At 44.7% G+C, this 12,505-nt stretch overlaps 1 protein-coding gene across 1 annotated transcript in view; it reads left to right on the forward strand.

Moving 5' to 3' along the window:
- Positions 1 to 242: 242 nt before the first annotated feature.
- Positions 243 to 12,505, forward strand: part of LOC124555259 (basic helix-loop-helix transcription factor scleraxis-like) — an 87,409-nt gene continuing 75,146 nt past the window's right edge. The window contains exon 1 of the mRNA XM_047129128.1: positions 243 to 356. Within this exon, the coding sequence (XP_046985084.1) occupies positions 319 to 356 (38 nt within the window). The 5' untranslated portion in view covers positions 243 to 318. The remainder of the gene's footprint in view (positions 357 to 12,505) is intronic.

A 12,505-nucleotide genomic window follows, 5' to 3' on the forward strand; every position in this document is an offset into this window, starting at 1 on the left:
ATTCGCACCTACAATTTTAGGGTGTGATAGGTGCCTACCCACACTATAAGCAGGCGTGGGAGCTCATAACTCGATGCACCTCCCAGAAGATCCCCTCGGCAGGGGGGAGAGAGAGAGACAGAGAGAGAGAGGTCTATACTGCGCATCTCAAAGGTAATTTAAATTTGTCTGGTGACCGTGGGCACGGCTGCAGTGCAGCTGGGGCGGCGAGAGCGCTGCTTAACTAGCGGCTGTTGGAGATAATTGCGCAGATAGCGCGCTGGGCAGAGCCGCCGCAGTGGACCAGCTGTCCTAGTTGCCGCTGCCACCGCCGTGCTCATGGCCACCAACGCGCGTGAGCGCTGCCGCACGCACAAGTAAGCTTCCTACAACACACTCTTTTTCATCTCTTGCTGCCAGTTTCATTTCACCAATTTATCTTAAAACAAATAACAAGTACCAATAAAATTAACTTCTTAATGGTACCAATTCTACCAGGCTTCTATGTAATGACTTTATGTAGTACGGATGACACCTTTAGCTGTATTTACAGGTCTTATTTCATTTGCAATCAGTTTCAATGTTAAGCGAGGGCACTTCAAAAAGTGAGTTACACATTATTTATGCCAGGCCAAGCAACTTCCATTTTATGCTGCACGACACTTCGAAGTGACACATTTTTAAGATAGTGGAGCCATCCACGCCGACATTAGCATAGTGATCAGCGCAAAAGTTCTACTGTCACCTCTGCAATATGGTGAAAATTCAAATGTAGGCATCACGGGTGCGGGTCTGTGATGCTGTTGACTGGTTGATTGATTCGGGGGAGGGGACCAGTGCCCGTATGTCTGGGCACAATTACGCACTAATGCCGTCCTACCTAGGGGACAGTTGACAGAAAGAAAATGAAGGGCAGTGGTTTTTAAGGGCAGAGGGGGAAAAAGTGGCATGGCAAGTACTATGGGAAAAAGGCCTCTGCGATTGTCTAGGCGGGTAGTAGAGCTACTGGCGGGTTTTGGCCAGTGACGACAGTCTTACGCAATGTTAGTGGAGATGTATTACCATTGTAGCTTGTCTCCGACGAAGTCTTCTGGGTCTGCTGCAGCGTCAGCGTACCTGTAACATACAAAGTCGTCATCTGAGTGGTCAGTTTGATTATAACCAACCGAAATGGCCTTGTTTCGATTCCGGCTGGGTCGGTGATTTTCTCCGCTCGGGGACTAGGTCTTGTGTTGTCCTTACGTTTGTATCGTCATAGCTGACATTCCACTGTTGAGATGGCTGTATGGACACGTCCCGAAAGCCAATAAACAAATAAAAAATTGTTATCAAATTGGCCGCTCGTTATGTGGAGTTGTTTCTGTCTTGTGTGTCCGGTTTCCCTGTTTAAGATCACGTTCTCATTGAAATGAGCAAAAAAATAGGCAAAGTTTGGACTTTTTTTGAGGCAACGAAAAGACATACAAAGGATCTGTTTGGGGGATATAATTGACCATACTTCGAACTTTATTTTAGATATTTAACTTAAAAGAGCAAAATGGCACCAGTAATTATGGTCTGATCAAGGGCCAGCGAGTCTGAAGTACGCAGACTGCGCACAGTTACCTGAAATAAAAAATGGATAACATCAGTCGACACTACATTAAATTGATGGGAGCTTATACCCAATCACAATTAATCAACCTTAAATTTAACGATAATGGGCTACCCTGAACTTGAAGTTCGATTTTTTGACTTTTTTCTCTGTTTATGTCTTTAAAAACAGTTAATATTAACAAATTTCATATATTATATATGTAAGTTCTCAAGAAAAGTGTTTACTTTTCGCGGGTCAGAGGGAGATGTTAATAGATTGAACCGTTTCTATTTTATGCTGCACGCAGTTTTGAAAAATCGTTACTCGAGAAAAACCTGTTTAAAGCATACGTATTATCAGCTCAATTTGCATAAAAACTACTGTACATGTTATTACATACGGGAGGACGACGGTTCAATCCCGTCTCCGGCCATCCTGATTTAGGTTTTCCGTGATTTCCCTAAATCGTTTCAGGCGAATGCCGAGATGGTTCCTTTGAAAGGGCACGGCCGATTTCCTTCCCAATCCTTCCCTAACCCGAGCTTGCGCTCCGTCTCTAATGACCTCGTTGTCGACGGGACGTTAAACACTAACCACCACCACCACCATGTTATTACATATTTTTAATGTCGCTGAAAACAAATCTGAAGTTAGATTTTCTAAATTAAAAATGGCTAATCCAATATGACAAACCAAAAATTATGTTTTAACCAATTTTGACCAAAATTTTACCAAAAAAATATTTTCGTTACTTACGTTTAGTCTGCAATTCCAGGACCGTACACCAACCCTTCTTCTAACTCTAATTGTTCCTGGAGAGCACTTCCCTCGTACTTCTTGTTGAGAAAAGTCAATCTGGTTGAGCTGGATCTTCTGCTTTCGGCAGCCTGCACATGTTGCTTGTCAGGTTTCTCGACGAATATTTTTGCAAGCATGCTGCAATATAAATCATTTTGTGAACGTGCGTCACGGCACAAGTTTTCTAGGTGAGCCGGGTGTCTCCGGCTAAGAGCATCCCAGGGCGGCCGTAACACTGCTTCGAACAATGGGCTGTAGAAACTTTTGTAATGCACGAATTAAAAAATCTGTTCGTCCCAATATTCTAGGCACGTATACTTTTCAAAAGATGCAATAGAAATCGGATTTTTGACAATTTTGAATGAGAACCTGGCCTTATGCAGTGTAGCTTGTTTTATAACGGTGCCAGTCGGGTTTGCTGTATTAGAAGGGATCGTCGATATAGCGTTATTTGTGTGCTCAGTTAACGCTGTACGGCGAACCTCCGTATTACAGCAAAGTGACTCATAGACACGACGTCATTTTTCAACATTGTCACCGAGTCTCTGCAAACAACTGTCTGAACGTTCTACCAAACGTCCAATTTCTCGTTGATAGAAATTCGCTTCTTGGTCACGGAACCATTCGAGAACTTTTTATATTAACTCTCTCATCGTTGGAAAATCTTTTTTGCCCCGGAGGTTCTTTCAGCGTGCCGAAAAGATGGAAATCGCACAGTGCAAGATTAACGTCACCCACGTATCTGCTGCCCTCGTCAAATTGCTGGCACCATTTCACTACGGCTGGATACGACATTTAATTTTGTCCTCATATCGCCAGAATTTCGTTGTGTACTTGTGTGCTGTTTAGATGTTTTACCCATAAGATATATACCGTCTCGCGTACTTCAACTTTGGAGTAATTTTCCATTTGCCGCACCATTTCAATCGCACACTGTGATGCACCTGTTTTCTGTACCGCAGCAGATCTGTGTCCTTAGGGATTAGGAAATCCGGAACATGTACTTTCTTTATGTGCCACTCTTATTGCGCAATTCTCTTAGCGTGGGACGAAAATGCTTACTTTTTGAAGTCCCTACGTATTACACTCTATTCACGCCTCTGAATGTAGTATATCTCTGCCGCAACTGTACAAAATTCAGTATCAAAGTATCTATAGTGCCTTTATAATTAATGATACGTTGACTATACAATTCCGAGTTTGTTTGCGTGGCCATCCTCCGCAGATGGCACACAAATATTTGTTTTGTAAATTAAAAACGCCTTCTCTTGCTGCACTGTATTTTATTTCTTCCAGAAGCGTTTCGCCTTTTCTCACTTTAAGGCGTCATCAGTGGGATCTAGAATGACGTAATTTTGTTTTGATATGTGTTATTTGTAGATTATAAAACAGTTCACGTCTCATTTTTTATGTAACAGTTGTTCGCGTTTTTAAGTTGGCATCTGCGTTTCCTCCCATCTGGTCACATGCTGGAGGTTAAACTATAGCATTTAAGAAACAGAAACGTCTTTTTTTGTTCCGAACATTTTCCCACTTTCCACAGGGCAAAAAAGATGTAAAGCGGAAAGAAAAAAGTCGTACTATAATCAGACAACTTACAACATACACTATGCGATCAAAAGTGTCCAGATACCTGGCTGAAAATAGCTTACAAGTTCGTGGCGTCCTCCATCGGTAATGCTGGAATTCAATATGGTGTTGGCCTTGATGACAGCCTCCACTCTCGCAGGCATACGTTCAATCAGGTGCTGGAAGGTTTCTTGGGGAAAGGCAGCCCATTCTTCACGGACTGCTGCACAGAGGAGAGGTATCGATGTCGGTCGGTGAGGCCTGACACGAAGTCGGCGTTCCGAAACATCCCAAAGGTGTTCTATGGGATTCAGGTCAGGACTCTGTGCAGGCCAGTCCATTACAGGGATTGTTATGTCGTGTAACCACTCCGCCACAGGCCGTGGGAAGCAAGAAGGTGCTTAAAAAATCAATGCAGCCCAGTACTGTGATAGTGCCACGCAAAACAACAAGGGGTACAAGCTCCCTCCATGAAAAATATGACCACACCATAACATCACCCTCTCCGAATTTTACTGTTGACATTACACACGCTGGCAGATGACGTTCACCTAGCATTCACCATACCCACACCCTGCCACATTGTGTACTGTGATTCGTCACTTCACACAACGTTTTTCCACTGTTCAATCGTCCAATGTTTACGTTCCGTACACCAAGCGAAGCGTCGTTTGCCATTTACCGGCGTGATGTGTGGCATGTGAGCAGCCAGTCGACCATGAAATCCAAGTTTTCTTACCTCCCGCCTAACTGTCATAGTACTTGCAGTGGATCCTGATGCAGTTTGGAATTCCTGTGTGACGGTCTGGATAGATGTCTGCCTATTACACATTGCGACCCTCTTCAACTGTCGGCGGCCTGTCAGTCAACAGACGAGGCCGGCCGGTATGCTTTTGTGATGTACGTGTCCCTCAACGTTTCCACTCCGCTATCACATCGGAAACAGTGGACCTAGGGATGTTTAGAAGTGTAGAAATATAGCGTACAGACGTATGACAAAAACACCCAATGACCTGACCACGTTCGAAGTCCGTGATTTCTCTGCCTCGTGATGACTGGGTGTTGTGTGCTGTCCTTAGGTTAGTTAGGTTTAAGTAGTTCTAAGTTCTAGGGGACTGATGACCATAGCAGTTACGTCACATAGTGCTCAGAGCCATTTGAACCATTTTTTGAAATCCGTGAGTTTCGCGGAGCGCCATATTCTGCTCTCTCACTATGTATAATGACTACCGAGGTCGCTGATATGGAGTACCTGGCAGTAGGTGGCAGCACAAAGCACCTAATATGAAAAACGTATGTTTTGGGGGTGTCCACTTTTGATCACATAGTGTATATGTATCACACTAGATAAGACAGTAAATGCACACATGTATTTCTTGTGCACTTGACACGTTCCACATCATAACGGATACCGTACTGTGCGACTGAGCAATGGAAGACGCAACCACCTGACTAACTAAACAAGGAATTAGATGCACAAGAGGTTATTCAGCAGACCGTTGAACCATACTGGTCTATATCAACCTTATGAGGGGAAGGGGGAGCGGGGTTGCTGCAATTCTCTTGTGTCAGTGATATTAAACATTCACATGGTGTGGCGCGTAACGCGTCCTTTGCATCAGGTCGTACCCGAATGTATCATAAAACAAAAATTTAACGTACAGCCAAGGCAGTTAAATCGTTTAATCATATGGTAAAGACCATCAGTTCAAATGGTTCAAATGGCTCTGAGCAGTATGGGACTTAACTTCTAAGGTCATCAATCCCCTAGAACTTAGAACTACTTAAACCTAACTAACCTATCGACAGCACACACATCCATACCCGAGGCAGGATTCGAACCTACGACCGTAGCGGTCGCGCGGTTCCAGACTGTAGCGCCTAGAACCGCTTGGCCACCCCGGCCGGCGCCATCAGTTCAGGGCAGAGTCATTACTCGTACTGTAATACATTACAACGGCTATTTACGGTGTTCTACTCACTTCGCCTACGTGAGTTAATGTGCGAACTACTAACTGGTGTGGGTACTCCTGCACGCATGGTAGCCACTGAACAAAGGAGGCATTTATAACTGAGAGAGCCATCGGCCTTGCCGCAGTGGTCACACTGGTTCCAGTCGGGTCACCGAAGTTAAGCGCTATCGGGCTTGGCTAGCAGTTGATGGGTGACCGTCCAGGCTGCCGAGCGCTGTTGGCAAGCGGGCTGCACTCAGCCGTTGTGAGACCAATAGAGGAGCTACTTGACTGAGAAGTAGCGGCTCCTGTCACGAAAAGAGAAAACGGCCGGGAGAGCGGTGTGCTGTCCACATGCCCATCCTTATCTGCATTCAGTGACGCCTACCGGCTGAAGATGTCACGGCGGTCGGTCGTTACCCTGGGGCCTTCCGAGACCTGTTCGGACGACGTAGAGGAAGACAGTATTATAATTCACGCACCATTGGCAAAACAGCTCAAACGCTTGTTCCCACTTACGCATAACATATCCTTGTATGAGTTGTGTCTAAATGTAACACTAGAACAGAAAACATAACAAGTAGTTAAGGTAGCTAAGTATTTATTCGTGCTGCAAAACACGACAAACATAGGACAGAATCACTGTTTAAATCATAAAAGATTACACTGGTCTGTTTACGATCTCTTACTCTATTTCATCTATGTAACTAAGTATGCGACCATGTGAGAATATTTCAAAATGGCTCTGAGCACTATGGGTCTTAACATCTATGGTCATCAGTCCCCTAGAACTTAGAACTACTTAAACCTAACTAACCTAAGGACAGCACACAACACCCAGTCATCACGAGGCAGACAAAATCCCTGACCCCGCCGGGAATCGAACCCGTGAACCTGGGCGTGGGAAGCGAGAACGCTACCGCACGACCACGAGCTCCGGACTGAGAATATTTGTTCAAATGGCTCTGAGCACTATGGGACTTAAAATCTGAGGTCATCAGTCCCCTAAAACTTAGAACTACTTAAACTTAACTAACCTAAGGACATTACACACATCCATGGCCGAGGCAGGATTCGAACCAGCGACCGTAGCAGTCGCGCGGTTCCGGACTGAAGCGCCTAGAACCGCTCGGCCACCGTGGCCGACTGAAGAATATTTGTAACTCTATACGCGTGGCAGCCATGAATAAAGGAAGTCCTAATATAAACGCTACGAGCACGTCGCGTACACGCCTCCCGACAGCGACAACTGGAGGTTCACACGAACAGCAGTGCGGGAGGTTTGTTACTGACAGTGAAACATTCGTATTAATCATGATGTTCAAACTTATTGGAAGGAACTAGAATCTACTCACATCTATGATATCTGTGATCACGCGAATACTAGCTAATCATCATTATACATGTAACAGACGGTACAAAAAATCTATGTCCGCTATCCTAAATATCACACAGTAAATGAAAATGTAAATTATAGCAGTTCTATATGTCAGAAGTAGTCGTGAAGTCAGCCATTCTACTTCCTGCATACCTTCCTTTCTCCTTAGAGTGTAGATGGTGGCAGCACATCAACTAGACTGTTGAAAGGAACTGGAGTTCTAAGTTGACAGAATCTGTTAAAGGAGTCATTCTCACTACATAAAGATGCAGTAACAGCTGTCATCCCATGATCTATCGAACGATGGATGTACGGGGATTCGAGGTAGTGGTTGTTAAGCGTTTTTACGTATCGTTAACTGGGAAAGCTTTACTGGAGTTTGGAAACGTATATATTTTATGCTCTGCCACGTTCCTGAACTAAACTATATGGTACCAATGTTTGCATCACACAAGGAAGACGTTTAACAAAGGTCATTTTATGCATTCTCAGCTTAGTCACACGATAACAGAAGTTTCTCGGTGTTTTAGCTTTCGTCTTGGAGGAGACAGTTTTGAGCAAATTATTACTGACTAAAATGCTTCTTAAAGGTCAGTGAATACTGCATCTACTTGACTCCAATGGTTCACTGCACTCAGAATGCCGTGTGAGAAAAGCATGAATTGTGTTTCAGACGACAGATGTTTCTGGGATCCACAGTAATTGGCACGTAGGTTGTGATTCTGTTCGAGATACCTCATTACGTTCGTGCTCATGATATATTATGCTATATAAAACAGATGGATGTCAAGGGTATGGGACGGTAATTTTGTGGATCCCTTCTGCTACCCTTCTGGTAGATGGGTGTGATTTATGCTTTCCTACTACTGAGCACAGTTTTTTGTTCGAGTTAAAACTTATATTGCTTACTAAAGCATATAATTGTCTTCCAGAATCACCTTTGCGTGTAAATATTATGCTGCATTTAGTTTTTACAATATCACTTGTCAATATTGCACAAGACCTTGCTGGAAATGGGATAGGCGCGCGGAGTGGCCGCGCGGTTTGAGGCGTCATGTCACGGATTGCACGGTCCCTTCCGCCGGAGGTTCGAGTCCTCCCTCGGGCATGGGTGTGTGTGTTGTTCTTAGCGTAAGTTAGTTTAAGTAGTGTGTACGTTTAGTGACTGATGACCTCAGCAGTTTGGTCCCTTAGGAATTCAAACACATTTGAACATTTGGAAATGGGATAACTTTGCCAAACTAGAATTTCATAATTTTCTTCTACTTTTTCCGTGTTTCTTTAGTGTGTCGCGTTGTTAAAAAGCCAAGAAGCACTAAGACCAAGCTGTGAGGGAGCACTCATGAAAATTATGACGACATCACTCTGCAACTTGCTGTCTCTACATTGTTAGGAAAAGAGCAGTGGAAAGGCAGCTGAAAGGTATAATACGTCACTTAGAACCATTGAAAATAACGGGAAGGGCTGCAATTCAAAGACACTATGGCGCCAAATTGAACTGAGCATTGATGAGGATGAAAAGTGTCTCAAATAAGTCATTGACGATTTTACGGAAAGTACGAGGTATCGTTTCTTCGAGCAACATCCCAAACATTGCTCAGTTTACTAGGCATTATGGGTATAACTGACGCTGCTTACAATGAAATCTGGGGAAAATTTCCCTTTTCTGGTGAAATTGTAGAATTTTCTGTGAATTCAGAACTGTGTGAATTTGAAGCTACTTGTTTTAAGTTTTCGATATTTATATGTACATATCTTTTCAATACGCACGTTTCATAGTTCAGATAAACTTTCTTCTCGTATTATTTGCTGGTTTCCACATGTTTTAACGCAGCAGGCAACTCTGCCATGTTTATGACGTGGTGTAAAAATGTTTGCTTAAATTGTCACGCTTCCACAAATTGTGAAACTATGGTGGTTTTGAAACATTTTCGTATAAATCAGTCACTACAGCAGTTAAAAGAAAGGGAAAAAATAGCGAAGTTGTCCCTGTTAAACAGTGGTCGTCCAACTTCTTTGCTTAAGAGCCAATACTGACATTTCAGAGCGACAACTCGGGCCGCGTATGTACCGATCTTATTACACACATCAATAAAAGTTTTGCGTCACCTCGATTCGGGAACCTGTACAGAAATTGGAACAGAGATCAATATAAACATCATTTCCGCTCTTTTTATTGCTCATGAAAACCACACATTGCATGTTGTACCGCCAGCCAGGGTGTCCGAGCGGTTCTAGGCGCAACAGTGTGGAACCGCGCGACCGCTACAGTCGCAGGTTCGAACCCTGCCTCGGGCATGGATGTGTGTGATGTCCTTAGGTTAGTTAGGTTTAAGTAGTTCTAAGTTCTAGGGGACTGATGACCTCAGAAGTTAAGTCCCATAGTGCTCAGAGACATTTGAACCATGTTGTACCACCGGAGGTGGTGGTCCAGACTGCTGTACACACCGGTACCTCTAATACCCAGTAGCACGTCCTCTTGAATTGATGCATGCCTGTATTCGTCGTGCCATACTATCCACAAGTTCATCAAGGGACTGTTGGTCCAGACTGTCCCACTACTCAACAGCGATTCGGCGTAGATACCTCAGAGTGGTTGGTGGGTCACGTCGACCATAAACAGCACTTTTCAATCTATCCCAGGCATGTTCGATAGCGTTCATGTCTGGAGAACATGCTGGCACTCTAGTCGAGCGATGTCGTTATCCTGAAGGAAGTCATTCACAAGATGTGTACGATGGAGGCGCGAATTGTCGCCCATGAAGACGAATGCCTTTCCAATATGCTGCCGATGTGGTTGCACTATCGATCGGAGGATGGCATTCACGTATCGTACAGCCGTTACGGCGCCTTCCATGACCACCAGTGGCGTATTTCGGCCCCACATAATGCCACCCCAAAACAGCAGGGAACCTCCACCTTGCTGCACTCGCTGGACAGTGTGTCTAAGGCGTTCAGACTGACCAGATTGCCTCCGAACACATTGTCTGGTTGAAGTTATATGTAACACTCATCGGTGAAGAGAACGTGATGCCAATCCTGAGCGGTCCATTCAGCATGTTGTTGGGCCCATCTCTACCACACTGCATGGTGTCGTGGTTGCAGAGCTGGACCTCACCATGGACGTCGGGAGTGATGTTGCGCATCATGCAGCGTATTGCGCACAGTTTTAGTTGTAACACGATGTCCTGTGGTTGCAGTAAAAGCATTATTCAACATGGTAGCGTTGCTGTCGGGGTTCCTCCGAGCCATAATCCGTAGGTAGCGGTCATCAAATCTCCGACATCACTGCGGCCGGAAAAAGATGCTGCAAGAACGGGACAAACGACGACTGAAGAGAATTGTTCAACGTGACAGAAGTGTAACCCTTCCGCAAATTGCTGCAGATTTCAATGCTGGGCCATCAACAAGTGTCAGCGTGCGAACCATTCAACGAAATATCATCGATATGGCCTTTCAGAGTCGAAGGCTCATTCGTGTATCCCTGATGACTGCACGACACAAAGCTTTACGCCTCACCTGGGCTCGTCAACACCGACATTGGACTACTGATGACTGTAAACATGTTGTCTGGTCACATGAATCTCGTTTCAAATTGTATCGAGCTGACGAACGTGTACGGGTATGGAGAGAACCACATGAATCCATGGACGGCAGCAGATGTCGTTCACGCTGCTGGTGGCTCTGTAAAGGTGTGGGGCGTGTGCGGTTGGAGTGATTTGGGACCCCTGATACCTCTGTGTTCAAATGTGTGTGAATTCCTAAGGGACCAAATTGCTGAGGTCATCGGTCCCTAGACTTAAACACTACTTATACTAAATTATGCTAAGAACAACACACACACCCATCCCCGAGGGAGTACTCGAACCTCCGAGGGGATGGGCCGCGCTCCTGATACCTCTAAATACGATTCTGACAGGTGACACGTACGTAAGCATCCTGTCTGATCGCCTGTATCCTTTCATGTCCATTGTGCATTCAGACGGACTTAGACAATTCCAGTAGGATAATGCGAAACCCCACACGTCCAGAATTGCTACAGAGTGGCTCTGGAAAGACTCTTCTGAGTTTAAAGACGTCCTCTGGCCATCAAACTCCCCAGACACGAACATTATGGAGCGTATCTGCGATGCCTTGCAACGTGCTGTTCAGAAGAAATCTCCATTCCCTCTTCCCCTTACGGATTTACGGACAGCCCTGCAGGATTCATGGTGTCAATTCCCTCCAGAACTACTTCAGACATTTGTCGAGTACATGCCACGTGACACTGCAGTGACACTGAAATTACGTGGCGAAATGTTGTTGGTTAATAACAGTAAGTTTACTTACATTTAAATGGACGATGCAATATGAGACAGGGTCACAAATGTATACCACATGTTTTGAATTTCATTTTTCTTCTACTCCATGCGCCTATTGCAACAGCCTTAATTTAATTTCATATTCTTTGCTAGAAATATGTGCCGCATTCGAAGATGACAGTCTCGAATCCATTTGACTTCTATCAAAAATGTATACCATAGCAGCTGACTTGTACCAGGGACACACGTTCATGAGTTGTCAGCACTGTAAGACAAACAAAACAACATTTTCCTTATCACGTCCCCTCACCTTGCAACGATAAATCTGCCTCTGCACCCATTTTCGAGCCTTAGGTAAGCGGCCAAGTCTATTTGGCTCAAGGTCCAATTCACCAACGTCATGACAATGAAGCCCCACTGACATATTCGTCTTCAGGTACACTAGCATACCTCCACCTTAATTTCTACTTAGGATAGTAAGAGCCCGCCAGACTACACCTGCCCCTTAACATCAGCTAGAGTTGGTACAGTCATAATTCATTAAATACAATGCCTAGCAAAAAAAGTGAGGCACCCAGAAGACATGGTTACAGGTCGCCATTGACATCTGACCATGTCTTCTGGGTACTTCGTACATGTACACACCATCGGCGACTATGTAAATGATAGATAAGAGTTGCAATTTTCGTGACAGATAGGATGGCTACCAGACTGCATTAGTGTTGTTCGTTTTTTAGTATTATTACCAAGCTTGGTAGGATGTATAAGAGGTGAGAACAGCGTCAAATGTTGAGTGATCACTGTGAAGGGCAGGGAGATGCCACGTACTCGTATGAGCAAGATCAGCTCCTGGCAGACTTTGAAAGGGCCTCATGTCTGTTTTCCACATTTTCGGGGCATTCGGATGTGACAGCGGCCAAATGTCGGACTACATACATCTACCTCTACATCT

Source organism: Schistocerca americana, chromosome X (assembly GCF_021461395.2).
Source record: "Schistocerca americana isolate TAMUIC-IGC-003095 chromosome X, iqSchAmer2.1, whole genome shotgun sequence".
NCBI classification, from domain to species: domain Eukaryota; kingdom Metazoa; phylum Arthropoda; class Insecta; order Orthoptera; family Acrididae; genus Schistocerca; species Schistocerca americana.